Consider the following 21,037-nt stretch of genomic DNA (forward strand, 5'->3'; position numbering starts at 1 on the left):
ATGGACTGTAGCCTGCCAGGCTTCCCTGTCCATGGGATTCTCCAGGCAAGAATACTGGAGTGGGTTGCCATCTCCCTCTCCAGGGTTGAGTCCCGGTACACGGATTTAAGTCCCAATATGAGGTAAACTGTTTCAATTGCAGCACAAGAGCTTATTTTTCCCCCCTTCATGTGGGTTCATTGGAGAAGGAAATGACAACACACTCTGGTACTCTTGCCTGGAAAATCCCTTGGACGGAGAAGCCTGGTAGGCTACAGTCCGCGGGTTGCAAAAGAGTCAGACACGACTGAGCGACTTCACTTTCACTTTTCATGTGGGTTCATACAAGGTGGATTCTTAACCACTGGACCACCAGGGAAGTCCCTTTTATACATTCTTGATACAAGTCCTTTAAATATATGATTTGCAGCTATTTTTTCCCATTCTGTGAGTTGTATTTTCACTTTTTTGATGGGGTCCTTAGATGCACAAAAGTCTTTTACTTTGATGAAGTAGTTGGCCTATTTTCCTTTTGTTGCTTGTGCTTCTGGAGTCATATCTAAACAACCATTGACTAGGCCAACGTCCCAGGGGTTTACCCTTGTTTACTTCTGCTGCTAAGTCGCTTCAGTAGTGTCCGACTGTGCGACCCCATAGACGGCAGCCCACCAGGCTCCCCCGTCCCTGGGATTCTCCAAGCAACACTGGAGTGGGTTGCCATTTCCTTCTCCAATGTTTACTTCTAGGAGTTTTCAAAGCTCACTTCTGAATGCTCTTGGGGCAACTTCTGAGCAGATCCCTAGCCACAGCCCTCCACAAAGCTCCCCTCCCTAATTTCAAACAGTCTGCTTATATTTCAGCCTTCCCCTTCCAAGGTTTCCTATGGGGTGGCCAACTGTGGACAGGCTTGAAGGTTTAGGATGCACGTTGGTGAGAGAGGAGATGTCACATTCAGAACACCAGACTCTGGGCCCATCACTGCCCACTACCATCCTCCTTACTGCTCCATTGCTAGGAGCTGGGACAGCGGGTCCACTCTAGGAAAGGAGCCTATAGAAAGGGACTCCACTAAACTCGGGCAGTCTTTATCTCTATGTTGATCGTCTGGCCACCCTCTTAGAGATTCCTGATCAGGGGTTGGTGACCTCTGCAGGACTTTAGGACCTGGAGAGCCCTTTGGGAGACCCAGGTGTACTGGAGGCCACCTCTGTAGCTCTGGCTGAGACAGACAGCTGGATGGGTGTGACACAGAGGCCAAGGAAGGGCAGTTCGGATCTCCCGGTCCGGCCAATCCCCGCCGCGGTGGGCTCCCAGCGATCCTTCCCGAAGCCCGCCGCCGGCCCGCCCCCTCGCCCGCGGCCGGTGGATTGGGCCGGCGCGCCGGGCGGGGCGGGGCCAGTGCGGGCCGGTTTTGGGCGGTGCGAGCTGCTACTGTGAGCCGACGCCGCGCGGCCTCGCCCCAGCATCCCCCACCACCCGACTGCACCCGGCGGAGCCGCCGGGAGAGCGTCATGGCCGCTTCAGAGCAGCCCCAAGCCGGGGAGCTGCTGGTCAAGGCCCGGAGAGCCTTCCTGGAGGAGTTCGGAGCTGAGCCCGAGCTAGCCGTGTCGGCCCCGGGCCGCGTCAACCTCATCGGGGAACACACGGACTACAACCGGGGCCTGGTGCTGCCCATGGTGAGGGGTTGGGCGGGAGGCGCACGCGTCTCGCGTGCACCGTTGCGCGCGCCGCTCCGAACTTTCACTCCCGCCGCGTGTGGGGCCCGAGCACGTAGAGAGGCCCTCGGACGGGTCATTTCCCACGTCGGGAGGCAGGAAGGCGGGAATCCTCGAGGAACTAGGCCGTGTACTGCTGATCCTCGCCATCTCCCTGGGAGCCTCCTCCCGGTGTGGGAGGATGCGGAAGGGGGGGTCGCAGGGGTAGATCCGGGCGAAGTAAAGCCCTAAGCTACCTGGTCCAGACCGTTCGATTCGCAGAGGGGACTAAGAGAGGGCTAGTCATCTGCCCAAGGTCACACAGGGGCGATTGGACTGCCTTAGCCCGGGGCCGTGTTCATCCCTCGGTGCAGCCTGGCAGGTTGAGTGAGTACAGTGCCTCTGAGGTTGCCTCCAAATGGGGAAGCGCCAAAAGGAGTTCTTCTGTTGTTTTTTTCCCTGTTGAACTCTCTCTCTCTCCCCCTTGCGTCACAGCCAGGAGCCCACGCGCAGGGCAGAGTTCAGATCTGCACTCCCGAAGCACTGACTCTTCGCTGGGACAGGACTCAAGCCCCCCCAAGGCCTGATGAGCTGTTAGGCTGTTCCCTGGGACACTCCACATCCCCTTCACCTGGAGCCATGAGGCCAGCTGCTCGTCTGTCCCAGGCCCCCTGGTGTTGGGAGTTTTGCATACTTTTGTTTCTCCTGCCAGGCTCTGGAGCTCTTGACGGTGCTGGTTGGCAGCCCCCGCGCGGATGGGCTTGTCTCCCTCCTCACTACCTCTGAGGATGCTGACGAGCCCCGGCGGCTGCAGTTTCCCCTGCCCACAAGCCAGCGGCCACTGGAGCCTGGGACCCCTCACTGGGCCAATTATGTCAAGGGAGTGATTCAGCACTACCCAGGTATGGGGCCTGGGGCTGGGTCAGATTCCTGCCTCAGCCACAAAGCCCAGTAGCTCATCTGATCCGCTGTGGCTAGGGGTGCAGAGTAGAGATTCCCCAATGGGCAGATGAGGAGACTGATGCCCCCAGAGGTTCCAGAACTAGCCCTGGTTTGCCCATCCCACGATTGGAGGAGCCAGGATTCAAACCCCAACGTGTTGGTCTCCAGAGCCCTGAATCCTGCGAACCGGGAGACTGTGTCTCAGGACCCTCAGGGTGGCCGGGTGGAGGGCAGCGGACCCCTTGGCCCAGCAGGTTGGTGACCTCTGACAATTGAGACACATCCCCCAGCAGCAGCTGCCGGACAGTTGCCTCCCTTTGCACCAGAACGCTTTCCCTTCTAGTGTTCATCCTCCCTGGTGGCCCGTCTTACCGTCATCCATTCTTTCCCCTGCAGCTGCCCCCCTCCCTGGCTTCAGCGCAGTGGTGGTCAGCTCTGTGCCCCTGGGGGGTGGGCTGTCCAGCTCGGCATCCCTGGAAGTGGCCACGTATACCTTCCTACAGCAGCTCTGCCCAGGTACCTCCCAGCCCCCACCCAGCCCTCCTTCCCCGAGGTCCTGTGATCAGAGCTTCCTACCCCAACCGTGGCCTTGGCGGGGTAGGTGGGGAATCTCCCTGGAACGTCCCTGGAGCTACTGCTGCTCCCACCCGTCGACCCCCTAGTGCCCCCTCCCGGGCCCTAGCCTCCCCACCTCGCTCTGTGCCACAGACTTGGGGACAATAGCTGCCCGGGCCCAGGTGTGTCAGCGGGCCGAGCACAGCTTCGCAGGGGTGCCCTGTGGCATCATGGACCAGCTCATCGCACTGCTGGGGCAGAGAGGCCACGCGCTGCTCATTGACTGCAGGTCAGGGGCTCCCCTTGGACCTCCCACCTCATAGGAGCTCCTGGATGGAGCCTGCGCGGCAAGCAGACGCCCGGCCTTGTCATCTCCCCGCTCTCCATCTCCGCCCCAGGTCCCTGGAGACAAGCCTGGTGCCACTGTCAGACCCCAAGCTGGCCGTGCTCATCACCAACTCCAATGTTCGCCACTCACTGGGCTCCAGTGAGTATCCCCTGCGGCGGCACCAGTGTGAAGAGGTGGCCCGGGCGCTGGGCAAGGAGAGCCTTCGGGAGGTACAGCTGGAGGAGCTGGAGGGTGAGTGGAGGGTTGGCTGGGTGCGCTCTGTCCTGGAGACTGCTTGGCACCCCGCAGGGGCTGCTGAGTCGGGGCGGGGTGGGGTGGGGCAGGGCGGGGCCTCAGCTGGCTTTGGCCCAGATGTGCTTCCTCTCATCTCTTGGAATCTCTGCCATGCTTTGCCCACTCCTGATATGGCTAACGTAAGACTGCTTGATATCTCGATATCGTTTTTTATAATTTAAGAATTAAATATGCACTGTGGAAAATATAGAAAAGGACAAAGAAGAAAATAATAGCTATAAGATCGCTACCCAGAGATAGCCACTAAGCTTTTTTTTTGGCTGCACTGGGTCTTTGCTGATGTGTGCAGGCTTTCTCTTGTTCCGGTGAGCAGGGGCTACTTCCTTGTTGTGATGTGCGGGCTTCTCTTGTGGAACATGGGCTCCAGGCACTCGGACGTCAGTAGTTGCTGCCCATGGACTCAGTAGTTATGGCGCATAGGCTTGGTTGTTCCCTGGGATGTGGAATCTTCCCGAATCAGGGATAGAACCCGTGTCCCCTGCATCGCCAGGCGGATTCTTAACCGCTGGACCACCAGAGAAGTCCTACTATTAGCATTTTAATATATTTCCTTTAATGGTCTTCTGTACTTGTATTTTCTTTGTAAAAAATACTTTAAAAAATTTTATTGAATTATGGTTGATTTACACTGTTGTGTTGGTTTCATCATCTGTATTTTCAAAGTTGCGTAAACACAGTGTTGCTATCTGCCCTTTTGTCGCCCTTAACTCTCTCAGTACACTTCCTATACCATGAAAGGCCGGTCATCAACATAGCTTTCCCCCACCCCCAAAAGTTTACTCTTAAATGTACAATAGCTTCCAAGATAACACTTCATTGTAGCTGTAGGTGGCAACAGATGTTAATGGCAGGGAGTCCAGAGGTTTAAACAGGAATGGAACTAAGAACCATCATTGCCTCAGGCACAAGGAATGTTTTTTGGCCAGATTTCTTAATTCCTCCTGTGGGCAGGGGGGCCTTTTGGCTTTGGCTTTTAGCTCCTCCTCCGGTTTGTGTTTGAATGCCTTATCTTCCTCGTCCCATCTCCTTGGCTTGCTTCTTGGGCTGCATCAGGGGCTGCTTCTTGCCACCTTTGAGGTCTGACATGGTGCCTGCCACCCCTTCCCCAGACCCTGCTGCTCGAAGCGATTTTTTTTTTGGCTGCCTGGGGCCTTAGTTTCGGCATGTGGAATCTTTGGTTGCTGCACGTGAACTCTTAGTTGCAGCATGTGAGGTCTATTAATTTCCCTGGCCAGTGAACATTCCTTGGTTCCAGGCCCCCTGCATTGTGAACACAGAGTCTTGGCCACTAGACCACCAGGGAAGTCCCCATCAACATGGCTTTTTAAAGCTACTGTAGCATTTCAGCATACAGGTGCCCTTTAATTTACTTAACCAGTTTCTGATAATCACATCTAACACCACGAGGGATGTTTTTATACATAATTCTTTCTCTGCGTTTTCCGCCTATTTTCTCAGGATTCGATTGTTTGGAGTAGGATCACAGGATCAAAAGATAACATGTATTTTTAAGTTTCCAGATATACATGGCCAGGAAGATAGTCTGTTGAACAGTTTAAAGGTCATGTAAACATTAACTCACTGAAGTCTCTCACAACTCTGTAGGACAGATAACACACTCATCTTTAAAAAGGTTTCATTTATTTATCACTTTGGGCCGCCCTGGGTCTTTGTTGCTTCGCCTGAGCTTTCTCTGGCTGCAGAGATCTGGGGCTGCTCCTGGCTGCAGTGCTCAGCCTTCTCACTGAGCTGGTTCCAGGCACGAGTGCTTCGGTAGTTGCAGCTCCTGGGCTCTGTAGCTTGGGCTCAGTAACGGGTGCACGGGCTCAGTTGCTCCACAGCATGTGGGATGGATGCTCCCAGACCAGGAATCAAACCCTGGCCGCAGCACTGGCAGGTGGAGTCTTATCCACTGCACCACCAGGGAAGTCCCTCTCACTTTTTTGTGATGGGATGTACAGTGAGTGGCAGGGCTAAGACTTGATCCCAGGTGGATCAGCTCGTCCTCCTACCTTCGGGGCCAGGCTGCTGGCCTTAGGAGCTGCTCTCCCTGGCGGTGTGGGGCCCATTCCAGGGACTATCTTGTCCTTCTTGGTGAACCATCAGCTTTAGGCCTGCCCCACCTGCTCTGTGCAGGTGCCAGTGGTTGAGCTTTTTGCCCTTGAGCACTTGTGCTGTTTCTCCCCTCCTCCTCGGCCCTTCCATTCGCCCCCCGCACCCCAGCCCTGGAGGTTTCCGTCTCCCTCAGGAACCGTGCTTCTCTCTGCCTGCCTTTCTGTCCTCCGCCTGCCCCCCGCCTTCTGCTTTTAAACATGCCCAGTCTTCTAAAATCCTCAAATGGGGTCTCCCTCCTATGCCAGTCCTCTGGGAAGGGTCCCCGATGCTCACAACCCCCATTTTCTCCTCTGTGTGCATGCTGAGTCACTTCAGTCGTGTCTGACTTTGTGACCCCATGGACTGTAGCCTGCCAGGCTCCTCTGTCCATGGGATTCTCCAGGCAAGAATACTGGAGTGGGTTGCCATTTCCTCCTCCAGGGGATCTTCCAGACCCAGGAATCAAACCCACGTCTCCTGCATTGGCAGGCGGGTTCTTTACCACTCAGTGTCAGCTGGAAAGCTCTTTCTCCTCTCTACTCATTTCTGAATCCTCTGAACCCAGCAGCCGGTCTCCCATGCTACCTGGTATGACAGCTCTCCCGGGGGCTCCCCGCAAAAACCTGGGGGCTGCCCTCTCCACCCCCTCAATGGTGGATCTGCTTGGTCAGAGCCCTGTTCCTCCTCCCGGGCCTGCCCCAGGCTTCATCCCCAGCTCAACTCCAGCCACAACTGCCCCACTGAGGACTCAGATGGGAGTCTGACCCCCCATTCCCACCTGGGGTCCTGGAACCTTCACCTGGCCCTGGTGGAACTCATCCTTCTCCTGGGCACCTCTCCCTTGACTTCGCCTTGTCTGTTATTTCCTCACCCCTGTCACTCCCGTTTGAAACTTCAGAGTCACCCCTGAGTGCTTCCTGGCCCCCCAGCCCCTCGGGTCTCTGACCTCTTTCTCCTCCCTCCCCTTCCTCCCCACATCGGGCCCCTCCTGGTCTCTGACGTTAATAGCCACCAGCTGGACTCCTGGCGCCCACCTCTCCCAGCGGGGCCCCTGCCCTAGGTGGTCACTTTTGTCAACTAGAGCTCAGCTCTGTCCCTCCCCAGAATCTCACTGGCACCCGGAATTAAGTTGTGAAGTCTCCTCAGTGTTCAGGGCTGCCCTTAATGACTCGGCTGGCTGTGCCCGCTTCAGCGTTAGCCAATTGGACAGCCTGCTGGTTCCCTGGGGTGTCCCAGGCAGGCCTGCGCTGTACCCTAGTTCTGGATTCCTGGCCCTTGGAGGTTTCACTGTTAGTCCAGCAAAAACACCAGCAGGACTTGTCCTTTCTGTTCTGTCTTGGCCTCTGGAAGGCAGCAGTGTCCCATTCGCCAGAGAAGCAGAGTATGGGGCTCAAACGGCTGTTTATTGAGTACCCACCGTGTGCCAGGCACGCTGGGAGCTCTGCATGTGTCTGCCTCACTAAGTTCTCCCCACATCCCAAATGAGGTGGGTCATGCCCCTTTCTTTGGCCATACTGCCCAGCACATGGGATCTTAGTTCCCCAACCAGGGACTGAACCCATGCTCCCTACAGTGGAAGCTTGCGGGGGGTCTTAACCACTAGACCCCCAGGGACGTCCTGGGTACCCCCTTTCATAATCGAGGAGGTGATGTCTGAAACCTTGCTCCCCAACCCGAGGTTCCACCCACAGCTTTGTCAGAACCAGAGTGGAGATGCTCCAGGGCCAACGGCCTGGAGTCCACAGGGGCCCAGAGGCCGTGGGTGGCGGGTCGCCTGAGCCGCTTTCCTCCCCAGCTGGCCGGGACCTAATGAGCACGGAGGCCTTCCGGCGGGCAAGGCACGTGGTGGGCGAGATCCAGCGCACGGCCCAGGCGGCGGCCGCCCTGCGCCGCGGTGACTACAGAGCCTTCGGCCGCCTCATGGTGGAGAGTCACCACTCGCTCAGGTGAGGCCCCTGGGTGCCTGACCCCCCGCGAGCACACGTGTTGCAGCTGGGGCTGGCTCCAGGCTCCATATTCTCTCCACAGAGATGACTACGAGGTGAGCTGCCCAGAGCTGGATCAGCTGGTGGAGGCCGCGCTCTCCACGCCAGGGGTTTACGGCAGCCGCATGACGGGCGGTGGCTTCGGGGGCTGCACGGTGACCCTGCTGGAGGCCTCCGCCGCTCCTCGGGTGATGCAGCACATCCAGGTTGGCAGTGCTGGAGTCAAGGGGAGGGGAGGGCAAGGGAGCAGGAGGGATGGGCTCCCAGGGCCCCCCGAGCTCAGACCCCCCATCCCCCGGCAGGAGCAGTACCGCGGGACCGCCACCTTCTACCTCTCCCAGGCGGCTGACGGCGCCAAGGTGCTGCGCTTATGAGGCCCTCGCCGGGACAGCACACGGCGGGCCTCCCCTCCTGTCTGGGTGCTCAATAAACTTGTATCTCTGACTCTGATGCCCGCCTGCCTCAAGAGGTGTATGTGTGCTGGGGCATCAGAAAAGGGGGGTGTGAGAACCACTCCCTGCTCTGGACAGGGCCTAGAGACATGGTCAGGGCAGAGCCAAGCAGTAGCGAAATCCTTTATTATAGTGCAGAACAAAGCCAAGCCCTTGCCATTGTGGGTCCAGCTCTTTGGTTACAAAGGGGCTGGGGCCTGGGGCAGGGGGTGCAGCCAGAAGGGCCTTCCGGGACCTCTGGCCCCTCCATGCCGTCCAGAGGACACTGAGCCCCTGCACTGTGGCCAGAGGCAGCGGCCTTGTGATCAGCATGCGGCTGGGCCGGGCCACCAGGAGTCCAAGGATGGAGTAGCTGAGGCAGCGCCTGGGGAGGGGGTGGGGCGGAGTGTGTGTGTAGGGTTGGGGGAGCTCAGGTCTGGAAGAACTGTTGGTCCACGTGGGTGCTGAGGGTCCCACTGGTGGTCAGCGTCCGGCTCACAAACTCCTGTGTCACATGCCGGGTGAGGGAGCCACTTGCTTCCAGGTGCTGGGAGCTCAGGGTCAGTCCATCTGCAGGGGAAGAAGCGTTGAAGGACCTACCCCTGGGTCCTGACTGCCACCCCCCCCCCCGACCCCTTCCTCTGTTAGCTCTGTTTCCTGGAAAGAGCCAGGAGCCCCCACCGGGCAACTCACCCAGTAGGAAGGGCTCGGTGGTGCTGGAGTGGGTGGTGATGCTGCTGTATTCCCCTGATGCTGGGTGCTGGAAGAGCCCCAAGTGGCCGCCCAGCTGTGGGAAGGGTCCTGGAGAGAGTGGGTGGGGGCGCAGTTAGAGGATGGTGCCAGGAGAAGGTGTGGCCAGAGAAGGGGCGGGGCTGGGGAAGGGGCAGAGAAGCCTGCCTCCATCCTGGGACTCGATGGTGATGATTCCTTCACGCTCTGGCCCGAAGCCTTGGGTGGTCTTGGCCTGCACCTTGAACTTGTAGGGCACGTTCTCGCTGAGGCCGGGCACGGTCAGCCGGCTCTCGGGGCTGTCGCCGTCAACCAGGAACGTGGTGGCTGGCTCTGGGCAGGGAAGGTGCCTTTCAGCCTCTGCGGCTCCCTGTCCACACCGCCCCACCCCCCCGCCCCCCAACCCGGGCCGGGCAGCACCTCCTCCATGGGCCATCTCACACGTCACCAGGTAGCCCAGAATGTCGCCATCCGGCCTGCGGGGCCGCTCCCAGCTCAGCTGCAGTGAGTCGGGGCTCAGGGCAGTGAACACCAGTGGGCCCGGGGCACTGGGTGTGCTCAAAGTGAAGGCGGAGCCTGGGGGCAGCCGAGGAAGCTTGTCAGGGGACAGGTGGGTACCTGAGGGCCAGGCGGGGGCACCTGCGGGGGTGGGGGTGGCAACTCACCCGGCAGGGGGCAGAGCGGGCTCTGTGGGTGCACCTGGGACTCAATGGTGATGACACCCTCGCGCTCTGGGCCCCAGCCCTCCTGGCTCTGGGCCCGCACGCGGAACACATAGGAGTGGTTGGGCAGGAGGTCCTCCACCACCACCGAGGTCTGGCTGGGGCTGGGGATGTTGAGGCGATGCAGCTCACCTGGGTGGGCGACGGGGGCAGACAGCAGAGCAGCCTCATTCCTCATCCCTAGCCCCGGCTTGATCCCGCCCCTCCCCCAGGCCACAGCCCAGACCTGGTCCTCGCCCAGCCAGGACCGGCTGTGGTTGGGGTACAGGTGGGGGCGGCCTTGTGTGGTGTGGTTGGCGGTTCAGGTTGTGCACTAGACAAGGAGTGAGTGGAATCTGAAATCTCATCTGTGTATGATAGCTGTTTATGGGCCCAGGTCATGCCTGCCCAGAAAAGGGCCACTTCTCATAGGCCCAGCAGAGAGGCCCTGGGTCCCTAAGCAAAACCTCGCGGGGGAAGTGATACGGAGCGAGGCCCAGGGAGACGGATGAGGATGCAGCGGAAGAGTGGACGCAGTGAAGGGGACAGTGGGGGACTCGGAAGGGAAAGGCCCTCTCAGGCAGGGGGTGGCAGCGGGGGCATCAGTGGTCAAGCGGCTCGGCTGGGCTCCAGACAGCCCGAGCCCCTGTGTGTCAGCCCGCCAGCAGCCAGGCCTCACCGCCGTTCAGCAGCTGGTACTCCACACTGTAGCCCTGCAGCGCACGCTCACACTGCGGCTCCTGCCAGCTCACTTTCAGAGACGTGGGTCCGAGGGCGGAGAACACCAGGCGGGTGGGCGTGTTGGGCACGCCCGCAGCCAGGCGGGAGCCTGCAGATGGGGGAGGCCACAGTCAGCCCCCAGCGGGGGTGTCTGGGCAGGAGTCCTTGGTTCTCAGCCACACCTCCCTGACTGCTGGCCCGGCGGCCCACTCAGCCCTGCAGCACCCTCTCTCAGCCGCCCAGTGCCTCCCCACCACACTCGGGTGCGGGCTCCGCTTGAGTGGCCAGCCCCCCACCCTCAGCTGGCCCCTCTGCTGCCCCAGCCCCAGCCCAGCACCGCAGGAGGACAGCCACTTAAGGCACCAGCATGGATGTGGATGGAATGGAGGGTGAGGAGGCGTGGGCAGTGCTGATGGTGGGAGGATGGTGACATGGAGCCGGAAGGCCATGGAGACGCAGGACGGCCACCCCTGTACTACCTGGGCCCCACAAGGGCGCTGCTGGCTGCCCAGCCAGGATTATAGAGTCTCTTGAGTCCTCGGAGCGGGGGGCCCCATTCATCTGAGCCCGACTCCGGGACCCCAGGGCCCAGGACAGTGGAAGCCTGCTCCTCCCGTGTTCCCAGATGGGAGGGAGGCCTAGGGCAGGACAAAACACGAGTGAGCTGGAGCTGGTGTGCGTGTTGGATGGGGGGCAGCGTGGGACAGCAGCCCCTGTCCCGCCTCCAGGAGCTGGAAGAGAGGAAGGACTAGCCGGAGGGCCGGGGAGGAGGCGGCACTCACTCTGGGAGGAGAGGGAGGTGAGGGTGGAGTAGTCCCTGGGCAGTGTGGCTGAGCGCGAGTGCTCCGTGCGCGTCAGCGAGTGGTAGTCCCGCGTGAGGGTGGACGAGGTGCTCAGCATGCGGTGGGACAACTGCGGGCTCAGGTGGGCGCCGTGGGCGGCGGTGCTCACGGTCATCCTGTGCAGGGAGTTGGCGCTGCCGGGGAAGGCAAAGTCCATTCGCCCGTTCACCAGGTGCTCTGCGGGGACAGGGCACGGTCACTCCCACAGGCCCGGCCGCAGACCCCGGAGCCCCGAGGGGCAGGCTGCTGCAGCCCTGGGAGTTCCGGGGGTTACCTACCTACCGGGGGCCCCCTGGCATCAAAACACCCAGCCTCCCTCTGCCCACCAGGGACAGAGGCCCCTGGAGGAGTCCACAGCCCCCCCCCCCCCCCCCAACGCCCGCAGGCTTCTGGAACGCAGGTACCCTGGCCTGGCAGGAGGCCCCCACGGACCCGACCTCCGCCAGGGCCTCGCAGCCCCGGCAGTCGGCCCCGCCCTGGGGAGAGCCTACACGCCTGCCCTGGGGTCCCCTGGCTCTGGGGTCACCGGGCAAGGCAGCCTGGCTGCGGTGGGCTCTGGCTGGAGCCGAGGTGGGTGCGGGTGGGGGCGTGCCGGTCACCTCCCTCCCCGCTGGCGCCCCGCGCGCCCCCATCGGCGGTGCCGTCTCCCGGGGGCCCGGAGTCGGAGGAGCGCCGGCTGCCGGCGGACAGGCGCGGGATGAGCTCCGGGGGCAGCCGCCAGGTGACGCGCCGCAGGTCCAGCTCCTCCCCCAGCAGGGGCTCGAACTTCCAGCCGCAGCCTTAGGAACAACGAAGGGCTGCGTTGGCACCGCCAGGGGGCGCCAGGGGCGCGGAGAAGAAGCCGGTGGTCCCCCGGCACTGCGATCTGGGTGTGCGGCGGGAGGCGGGACCCTCAGCCCGGAGGTGTAAGAGGGCGGCCTGGGCCGCAGCTGGCGAGGGAAGACCCTCTAGACCAGAGCCCTGGCTGTGCCTCGAGCCGTGAGGCCTCTGCTCTGAGCCTACATCCCCTATGGATGAGGGAGGGAGTGATGTCTCCCCGGCCTGCCTCCCAGCGTGTTCCAGCCGGCGGAGTAGATCTGTGTGGTGCCCACAAGCTGAGGAACCTGATTCATACCAGCTGCTCTCTACTCCAGACCCTCAAAACCCTCAAGACCCCTGAACCCTAGCTTGACTCCATGGAAGCCTGATGTAGGTAAAGAAGGATGAAAATACAAATCCTGGGGCTTCCCTGATGGCTCAATGGTAAAGAATCTACCTCCCAATGGGGGAAAAACAGGTTTGATCCCTGGTCTGTGACGGAACCAAACTGAACTGAACTGAACAGGGAAGATCCTGCATGCCGCGGAGTAACTGCTCTAGAGCCCAGGAGTTACAACTGCTAAGCCCTAGAGCCCGTCTTGCTCCACAGTAAGAGAAGCCACCGGGATGAGAAGCCTGCATAGCAATGAAGACCCAGCACAGCGGAAAATAAATTATATAAAAAGGAAATACAAATCCTGGTGGATTTTTACTCAGCCTAGTATGACTGGCATCCCATTTCACAGATCAGAAAACCGAGGCAGAGAATGTATGTGATTCATCTGAATACCTACAGTGGTGGTTTAGTCACTAAGTCCTGTCCAACTCTTGCCCCATAGACCCCATGGACTGTGGCCTGCCAGGCTCCTCTGTCCATGGGATTCTCCAGGCCAGAATACTGGAGTGGGTTGCCATTTCCTTCTCCAGGGGATCTTTCCAACCCAGGAATTGAACCCAGGTCTCCTGCATTGCAGGCAGACTCTTTACCAACTGAGCTACAAGGGAAGCCGTCCGCAGTGAAGCCAGAGCTAAAATAGACCCCAGGAGTCCCAGTCGGGGGCTCTTTGCATCACACTGTACAGGAATCCAAGAGGGAAGCGGAGCAGGGCCAGTGCAAGGAGCACTGCTCTGGGGGCCCCCAAGCCAGTTGCTATTCTGGGGCTCCCGGACCAGACTTGTCTCCTCGCCTGTAGCCCTGTCCCTGGGAGGTGTCCTGGGTGTCCTGACTCCATGGCATAGCTGGTGAGCCTTCCACTCTCACAGCTGTTTCCAGTCTCATGTGCACGAGCCCGTGTGCATGTGCCCCAAACCCATGTCTGTCTGTCTGTCCTCACACAGAGAGGTGCACACCAGTCCTATGAGCCACGTCGGCTTTGTCCTTTGTACCCAGAGCCAGAATGGTGCCTGTCAAATCGCTGATTGTGCAGAGAGGGGACTTTCAGTCTTGATCTTCTTGCCCAGTGGTCACTGGCCCCTTTGCTGTCTCTGGACACCAGCGACAGCCCAACCCTCTACTCAGGACGCCCACCATCCTCGCCGGGATCCCCGGTCCACTCACCGGTGTCATCAGAGACGCTGGGCCTCTGGCTGCCGGCTGGAGAGCGGAGCACGTCATCACTGTACATGAGGAAGCTCTCGTAGTCCTCCCCACTCTGGGCGTCCACGATGGGGATGTCAGGGATGATGGGGACTGCGGGGTGGGCGGGAGGTGAGCCAGGGCCCAGATCTCAGGCCCCTGCCCGTCCCTGTCCACCCTGTGCCTCCCTGCCCCCTGCTCACTGGACATGGGTCGCTTGGGCTGGGTGGCCAGGTTGATGATGGCCTCCCGCTCAGGTCCCCAGCCTGCCCCGTTGCGAGCCTTGACTGTGTAGCGGTACGGCTGGGACTCGCGCAGGTTCTCGATGAGCAGCGTCCGCTTCTTGGGGCCATCCACCAGCACCTTCTTCATGGGCCCGATGGGTCCTGGGGCAGGGAGAGTGCCTCAGGGAGATCGTCTAGCTTCCGGCCTGGTCCTGGTCTCGGATGCCCCAGGACCGTTGCGCGGCCCTTGAACTGCACCCAGGGGTCAGGGGAACAAGGCAAGGAGCGAGCAACTGTTGATGCCCAGCCACGGGCCAAGCCCTGACGGGTGTGACTGGCTTAGAGAAGTGTCACCAGGGCTCCACGGGGTTCATCGCTAAGTTGAGTGGCAGAGACACACTAGACGCAAGTCAGCCGCGTGTCACCTTGACCCGTTGGTAAAGGTCCTGCATTCACGTGCATCTGTGTGAGTCTGGCTCCAGAGCCAAGAGTGCCCTCACCACCTGGGCCTCACCGTCCCCAACCAAACCCCAAATCCTCTGTTGGGAAATCCAAAGTGGAGACATTTGGGGACTTCCTGGTGGTCCAGGGGCTAAGACTTTGCTCTCCCAATGCAGGGGACCCGGGTTCAATCCTTGGTCCAAGAACTAGATCCTACATGTTGTTGCTGAGCAGCCAAGTTGTGTCCAAGTCTTTTGCGACCCCATGGACTATAGCCCTCGACGCTCTTCTGTCCATGGGATTTCCCAAGGAAGAACAAGGGAGTGGGCTGCCATTTCTTCCTCCAGGGGATCTTCCCGACCCAGGGACTGAACCCAGATCTCCCGCTTTGGCAGGTGGACTCTCTACCGCTGAGCCACCAGGGAAGCCCCAGATCCCACAGGCCACAACTGAAAAGATCCTGCGCGCCACGATAAAGACTGATCATCCCGCATGCCCCCACGAAGACCTGGCACAACCAAAACAATAAATAAAAACTATTTTAAAAGTGGAGACATTTGGGCACTTGCCAAGGCTGCCCTGGCCACCTGGGCAAGGATGGGAGGAGAAAGGCAGGCCTGATCCTGCAGCCGAGGACAGGCCGAGGCCTGCACGAGCCGAGTGCGCCGGGGTGGGATGGAGGTTGCACAAGAGCCTGGAGCAGAGGGGAGGCAGCTCCCCCACACCCAGAAGGGAGGGCGCGCAGCCCTGGGAGGGGGAAGGAAGAGACTCCAGGCTGCTCTGAGTGAGTTACAGTGCCTAGGGGCCCCAACCTGACAACATGGGGCTCTCTGGATGATCAGAAGACATCTCAGTGTCCGAGGGGTCCAAAGAAGGGCTCTCAGGGAAAACCCCACTTGCAAAGTTTGATGCTGTCTTATAAGAGAATAGTTGTGCTCCAAGAACTGGCTGATGTTGGACTGTCTGCCTGGGGGAGGCCTCTGAGTGCTGAGGTGGGGTCCACCCTGTCGCATCTGTCTGCCAGGGGGAGAAGGGAAGGGGACCACCCCAAAGGGCTGATGCCCTTGGGTCAGGAGGGCTTCCTCACACGTTTGTGAGGCAAGAGCTAAGACTGTGGGCCGGAATCATCAGTCACGCCTGGTTAAGATTAAAGACCGGGCCACAAAAGACTTCCTGACAGTGGTCCAGGGGTGGATCAGGGGTCGCCAGCAGGAGTCAAGGTGTGATGCAGGGGCTGAAAAGGTTGTGCTTGGTCGGCCAGGTGAACAGAGCAAGGAGCCTGAGGCCCAGAACAATCCTGCTGCCCTCTGCCCTGTTGGGCCACCTGGGAGTGCTAAGTCTGACCCACTTTAGGGTCCACAGGTTGTATCTGAGAGTGGGAAGCTCTCCATCCCTGGGATGGACTGAACACGTGAGGACGCAGAGAGGAGGGCCCTGTACCAGGCAAGAGTGGGGGACTGAGTTCCCCTGAAAAGTTTTCCATCCTGACAAGTACAGGGGTCATCTCTCCCTTCCAGGACAGGAGAAAAATAAAGAGTTCTGCCTAGTGCTCTGGCCTAGGGCTGCCAGATAACACGTTGCATGAAATGTACTAGAAAAACTGTTTGAAGTTCAGGGCGTCCTCTGCTTTTTATTTGCTAAATCTCTCTACCCTGACCTGAAGACACCCATGTAGAACTGAGCCACTCTCGTTAACCTGCGTGGGCAGGCACTCTGGACCTGTGACCCCACTGCACACACATAACCTCAGGCCTTCCATCCTCACCTGCCCTGGGAGCTTCTGGGCTCTGCTTTGGAATGCAACTAACTCAGCCCAAACCTGACCACAAACCTACACGCCCCCTCCCCTCCCTGGAGGCAGAAGGGGAGGGCAGGCCCTTACGGTTGTCCTCATTGACCAGGCCGTAGCAGACCTCATAGGCTGTGATCTCGCCGTTGGTCTCTGCTGGCTCGGCCCAGCTCAGCTGGGTCACAGTGGAGGAGACGACGTTGAAGGCCAGACGCCCGGGCTCGCTGGGCACTGGGTGGGGTAGAGGGGGTGCAGGAAGAGTGCTGTCAACAGCGGACAAGAGGGCAGAGTTCTGCGTGGGGCCGGGGCCGGGCAGGCTAGCATCAGGGTGGCCAGGGATGGACGTGGCAAGGCCTCACCTTCCTGGTGGGTGCGACAGGACACCGGGGAGCTGTAGGGGCCCTCGCCCTGCGCCCCGTAGGCGCACACCTTCATCTCGTAGTCGCAATATGGGTACAGGTTGGTGAGCTCCACTGAGGGGACCTTGCTGTCGAGCAGGTGGGCTTCAGACTCGGAGTCGCCCTGGATCCAGTACTTCACCTGTGCCCAGGGCAGGGCTGGTCAGCGGGGAGCAGCTGGCAGCGCCCACCGTCCCTCCGCTGAGCCCTGCCCTAACAGTCCCGTGGGCACACAGACGTGGAGGGATTGAGTGCCCTGCCAGGCGCACGCAGCAGGGCTGGCCCAGAGCACAGGTGTTTCTGGGTTCTGGGGGCCACATTCCAGGGACTTTTTCCTCCCTCAGGGGCCGATGGGGTTTCCCCACCCACTGAGGCCAAGCATGCCCTCTCCTCTCCCTGGGGCCCTCTCTGGCCTCGGCGGGCCCACCTCAACAGTGTGTGCCCGGCCTCCCATCCACCTCCCTTGTTGCCCCCCACCTTACCCGGTACCCTGTTGGCTTGCCAGGAGGCGGCAGCCAGTTGAAGTGGATCTTCCGGGACCCGGCAGCCTTGGCATTGGGATTCTGTGGGGCACCCAGGTCGCCCCGGGGTGGTGGGGGTGATGACACAGTCTGGTTCATTACGTTCCGGTCCAGCTCATCTGCAGAGGGTCAAGCCAGGGCAAGGCAGTCAGCAGAGACTCCTCTCTGGCTTTGAGGGGGCAGGAACCCATCTGCACCACCAGGGGGCACCAGACGCACAGTTAAACACCAAGACTCCTTCCCCTTCACATCACATCACATGTATGGATATGAGAGTTGGACTATAAAGAAAGCTGAGGGCCAAAGTATTGACGCTTGTGAATTGTGGTGTTGGAGAAGACTCTTGAGAGTCCCTTGGACTGCAAGGAGATCCAACCAGTCCATTCTAAAGATCAGTTCTGAATGTTCATTGGAAGGACAGATGTTGAAGCAGAAACTCCAATATTTTGGCAACCTGATGCGAAGAACTGACTCATTTGAAAAGACCCTGATGCTGGGAAAGATTGAAGGCAGGAGGAGAAGGGGACAACAGAGGATGAGATGGTTAGATGGCATCACCAACTCAATAGACATGAGTTTGAGTAAACTCCGAGAGTTGGTGATGGACAGGGAGGCCGCGGTCCATGGGGTCACAAAGAGTCTGACACGACTGAGCGAGTGAACTGAACTGAACTGAACTGAACCTTCCCCCTGCTTCAGGGGGACCCAGGAGGGTCTCCAGAGGGATGAGGGCTTGCTCTCTTTGTCCCTTTGGCAGCCAAGGCGTGACCCACAGGGAACATTTTCTCCTCCAACGCCCTTCCTCTCTCCCCTACCCCAAGACTCCTCCTCCGCCCCCATCCTCTTGGCAAACCTCTCCTCCAGGGTGGGCTCACAGGCCCCACTATACTGGAAGCTAAGGGCACATAAGAAGTGTTTCACCCCTTCTGAAACACTTGCATTTTAGCTTGAACTAAGGCTGAAGTCAAAGGGCTAAGGCTTAATGGTGGGATTCCCAGCCAGCGGCAGGCCCGTGGCCACATGACCCTGGTCTCTCTGATTGAGAGCAGGTTGCCAGATAAATACAAGATGCCTAGTTAAACTGGAATTTCACACAAAGATACTTTTTAAGAATAAGTATATCCCAGATAGCATATGGGATATATTTATACTACAAGTTGAGTTGTTATTTATCTGGGATTCAAATTTAACTGAGCATTCTGTATTTTTACGGCTGAGACTTTCAAGAAGCCCCAGCCCTCCCTTCCCACCTGCTTAACCTGACCCCAGGCTCTGGCTACCTCGGTCCCCAATGATGACAGTGGCAGACTGGGGCTGGCCCAGGCGGGCCCCGAACTTGGGGTTGCTGAGTTGGATGTAGAAGCGGCGGGTCTGAGGGCCCCGCAGGAGGGAGTCCATCTCCTGCAGCTCCAGCAGCTTCACCTGCAGCTCCTTCCAGGTCTCTCCAGGTTGGAACAGCAGCTCACCCTCCATGGGGATGTAGTCCTAGGAATGGGAAGGGGTCAGAGTTGGAGCAGGCCTGGGAGACGAGCCAAGGCCATACGCTCCACCCCCACCCCACAGCCAATGCAGAAACCCTCATGCACACTGTCCCACATGGACACGGAACAGCTCCTGTTTATACAGCACCTCTTGTGCATCAAGTACTTTACAGATATTAGCTCGTTTCTTCCTCAGGGCAGAGTGAGGTAGAGATATTACTGTCCCCATTTTACAGATCAGGTAACTGAGGCACACAGAGGTAAAGAAAGATGCCCAAGTTCACACAGGTAGTTGTGGTGGAGCTGGGATTTGAACCAAGGGACAGAGAGACAAAGATGCAGATACAGGAGGGTCCCACACAGGCAGGCACTCAGCCAGGGGAGCTGAGATTTGCAGGCCTCACCTCGGAGGGAGGAACTCTTCCCCACCCTGGGGCTCTGAAGTCTGAATCCCACCAGCCCCCCGGCCCTGCTTCCTGGGTGAGTTGCTTCTATTACCTCCAGTTTTTATTTTTCAATGCCCTAGAGCTTTTTCCTGAACATCTTGGGATTAAGTCAGAAAACAAAGATCATGGCATCCGGTCCCATCACTTCATGGGAAATAGATGGGGAAACAGTGGAAACAGTGTCAGACTTTATTTTTGGGGGCTCCAAAATCATTGCAGATGGTGACTGCAGCCATGAAATTAAAAGACGCTCACTCCTTGAAAGGAAAGTTATGACCAGCCTAGATAGCATATTGAAAAGCAGAGACATTACTTTGCCAACAAAGGTCCATCTAGTCAAAGCTATGGTTTTCCCAGTGGTCATGTATGGATGTGAGAGTTGGACTGTGAAGAAGGCTGAGCGCCAAAGAATTGATGCTTTTGAACTGTGATGTTGGAGAAGACTCTTGAGAGTCCCTTGGACTGCAAGGAGATCCAAACAGTCCATTCTGAAGGAGATCAGCCCTGGGTTTTCTTTGGAAGGAATGATGCTAAAGCTGAAACTCCAGTACTTTGGCCATCTCATGTGAAGAGTTGACTCATTGGAAAAGACTCTGATGCTGGGAGGGATTGGGGGCAGGAGGAGAAGGGGACGACAGAGGATGAGATGGCTGGATGGCATCACTGACTCGATGGACGTGACTTTGAGTGGACTCCGGGAGTTGGTGATGGACAGGGAGGCCTGGCGTGCTGCGATTCATGGGGTCGTAAGAGTCGGACACGACTGAACTGAACTGAACTGATATGGGGCAGATGGATTGCAGTGTGTGTAGGGGGAAGCCTTTTCACATGATTCCACTAGGTGGCACTGTAAACTAACATTCAGATTCTTTGCTAGTAGTCCGAGCCACCAGGGAAGCCGAAAAATGTAAGGATGGAGGTACTGGGGATTGAACCCAGGGCCTCATGCATGCTAAGCATGCGCTCTACCACTGAGCTATACCCCCAGGCATATATCTGTATACACATACATATATACATCTGTATAGAAAGAGAGAAAGCAACTATCAAGAATGGGTGAATCTATGTCAAGAGTAAATGGGTGCTAATTTTATTAGTCTTTCCATTCTGTTGTAGGTTTGAAGTTTTTCAAAATAAAAAGTTGAGAAATATTTAAAAATGTTAAAAAACATAGTTCACTACCAAAGGATCTTTATAAAGGGCTTCCCTAGTGGCTCAGATGGTAAAGAATCTGCCCGCAATGCAGGAGACTCAGGTTTGATCCCTGGGTGGGGAAGATCCCCTGGAGAAAGGAAAGGCAATCCACTCCAGTATTCTTGCCTGGAAAAGTCCCATGGACAGAGGAGACTGGTAGGCTGCAGTCCATGGGCCACAAAGAGTCAGACATGACTTAGCGATTTAACACTTTCACTTTTTCACTTTCAGTGAAGTTATGGTTGTACAAATTCCTTTTTGGAATTTTTACTGGGAGCATTAGAGCAGTAATGAGAACTAGTCCTACCTATAAAAAGAAATAAAGAATAGGGTGTTTGTGCACACTTGCTCTCATGATTGCCAAGTGGGCCTGCAGGCCAGTGCGACTAACCTTTATTACTTTTGAGTGAAGTTTTGTTTCGTTTTTAATTTTGGGCCACACTCTGTGGCATATGGAACTTCCCCAAACCAGGATCGAACCCATGCCCCGTGCAGTGAAAGCGCAGCATCTTAACTACTGGTCCAAGAGGAAAGTCCAGTGAAGTTTTGATATGAATCTTTTTAGTTTTAAAATGTTGGTAATAGGTATAAAATAGATGACTAATAAGAACTGATGGCATAGCACAGGAAACTACTCAGTACTCTGTAATGATCCATATGGGAACAGAATCTGGAAAAGAGTCGATATATGTCTATGTTTAACTGATTCACTTAGCTGTACAGCAGAAACACAATATGGTAGATCAACTGTATGCCAATAAAAAAATTAATTAAAAAAAATTGGTAATGGTAATAGGGAATTCCCTGGCAGTCCAGTGGTTGCTAAGTCGCTTCAGTCGTGTCCGACTCTGTGT

General features: G+C 57.8%; 2 protein-coding genes, 1 non-coding gene and 1 pseudogene across 5 annotated transcripts in view; 1 reads left to right on the forward strand and 3 right to left on the reverse strand.

Moving 5' to 3' along the window:
* The first annotated feature begins 1,417 nt into the window (after positions 1–1,417).
* On the forward strand, positions 1,418–8,322 carry GALK1 (galactokinase 1). The gene is made up of 8 exons (XM_068977827.1): positions 1,418–1,655; positions 2,386–2,575; positions 3,012–3,131; positions 3,324–3,459; positions 3,569–3,750; positions 7,703–7,853; positions 7,936–8,098; positions 8,195–8,322. The coding sequence occupies exons 1-8, from the start codon at positions 1,491–1,493 to the stop codon at positions 8,264–8,266; spliced, it is 1,179 nt and encodes a 392-aa protein (XP_068833928.1). The 5' UTR covers positions 1,418–1,490; the 3' UTR covers positions 8,267–8,322.
* LOC138082766 (translation machinery-associated protein 7-like) lies at positions 4,678–4,899 on the reverse strand (annotated as a pseudogene).
* A 189-nt stretch (positions 8,323–8,511) lies between the features above and the next one.
* The window catches only part of ITGB4 (integrin subunit beta 4), a 28,537-nt gene continuing 16,011 nt past the window's right edge, over positions 8,512–21,037 (reverse strand). For 2 of the 3 annotated variants that reach the window (XM_068977812.1, XM_068977811.1), the window contains exons 26-38: positions 18,343–18,547; positions 17,024–17,181; positions 16,503–16,683; positions 16,237–16,374; positions 13,893–14,075; positions 13,672–13,803; positions 11,256–11,492; positions 10,433–10,582; positions 9,718–9,906; positions 9,471–9,628; positions 9,221–9,383; positions 9,017–9,124; positions 8,512–8,893 (exon numbers count right to left, since the gene is read on the reverse strand). In XM_068977812.1, coding sequence (XP_068833913.1) covers positions 8,754–8,893; positions 9,017–9,124; positions 9,221–9,383; positions 9,471–9,628; positions 9,718–9,906; positions 10,433–10,582; positions 11,256–11,492; positions 13,672–13,803; positions 13,893–14,075; positions 16,237–16,374; positions 16,503–16,683; positions 17,024–17,181; positions 18,343–18,547 — 2,142 coding nt within the window. In that variant the 3' untranslated portion in view covers positions 8,512–8,753. Of the gene's footprint in view, positions 8,894–9,016; positions 9,125–9,220; positions 9,384–9,470; positions 9,629–9,717; positions 9,907–10,432; positions 10,583–10,952; positions 11,112–11,255; positions 11,493–13,671; positions 13,804–13,892; positions 14,076–16,236; positions 16,375–16,502; positions 16,684–17,023; positions 17,182–18,342; positions 18,548–21,037 lie in introns of all 3 variants that reach the window. The other variant, XM_068977810.1, reaches the window with a different exon arrangement.
* TRNAA-AGC (transfer RNA alanine (anticodon AGC)) lies at positions 19,904–19,975 on the reverse strand. Its single transcript has one exon. It is a non-coding gene; the product is annotated as a tRNA-Ala (tRNA).

Source organism: Capricornis sumatraensis, chromosome 8, assembly GCF_032405125.1.
Source record: "Capricornis sumatraensis isolate serow.1 chromosome 8, serow.2, whole genome shotgun sequence".
In the NCBI taxonomy this organism is placed as follows: domain Eukaryota; kingdom Metazoa; phylum Chordata; class Mammalia; order Artiodactyla; family Bovidae; genus Capricornis; species Capricornis sumatraensis.

What these genes read in the sequence shown, in the direction of transcription:
- GALK1 (XM_068977827.1), top strand. Translation starts at nt 1,491, where the DNA reads ATGGCCGCTTCAGAGCAGCCCCAAGCCGGGGAGCTGCTGGTCAAGGCC. An exon ending in AGTGATTCAGCACTACCCAG is followed by an intron (nt 2,576 to 3,011) that starts GTATGGGGCCTG and finishes TTTCCCCTGCAG; the next exon opens with CTGCCCCCCTCCCTGGCTTC. An exon ending in GCGCTGCTCATTGACTGCAG is followed by an intron (nt 3,460 to 3,568) that starts GTCAGGGGCTCC and finishes TCTCCGCCCCAG; the next exon opens with GTCCCTGGAGACAAGCCTGG.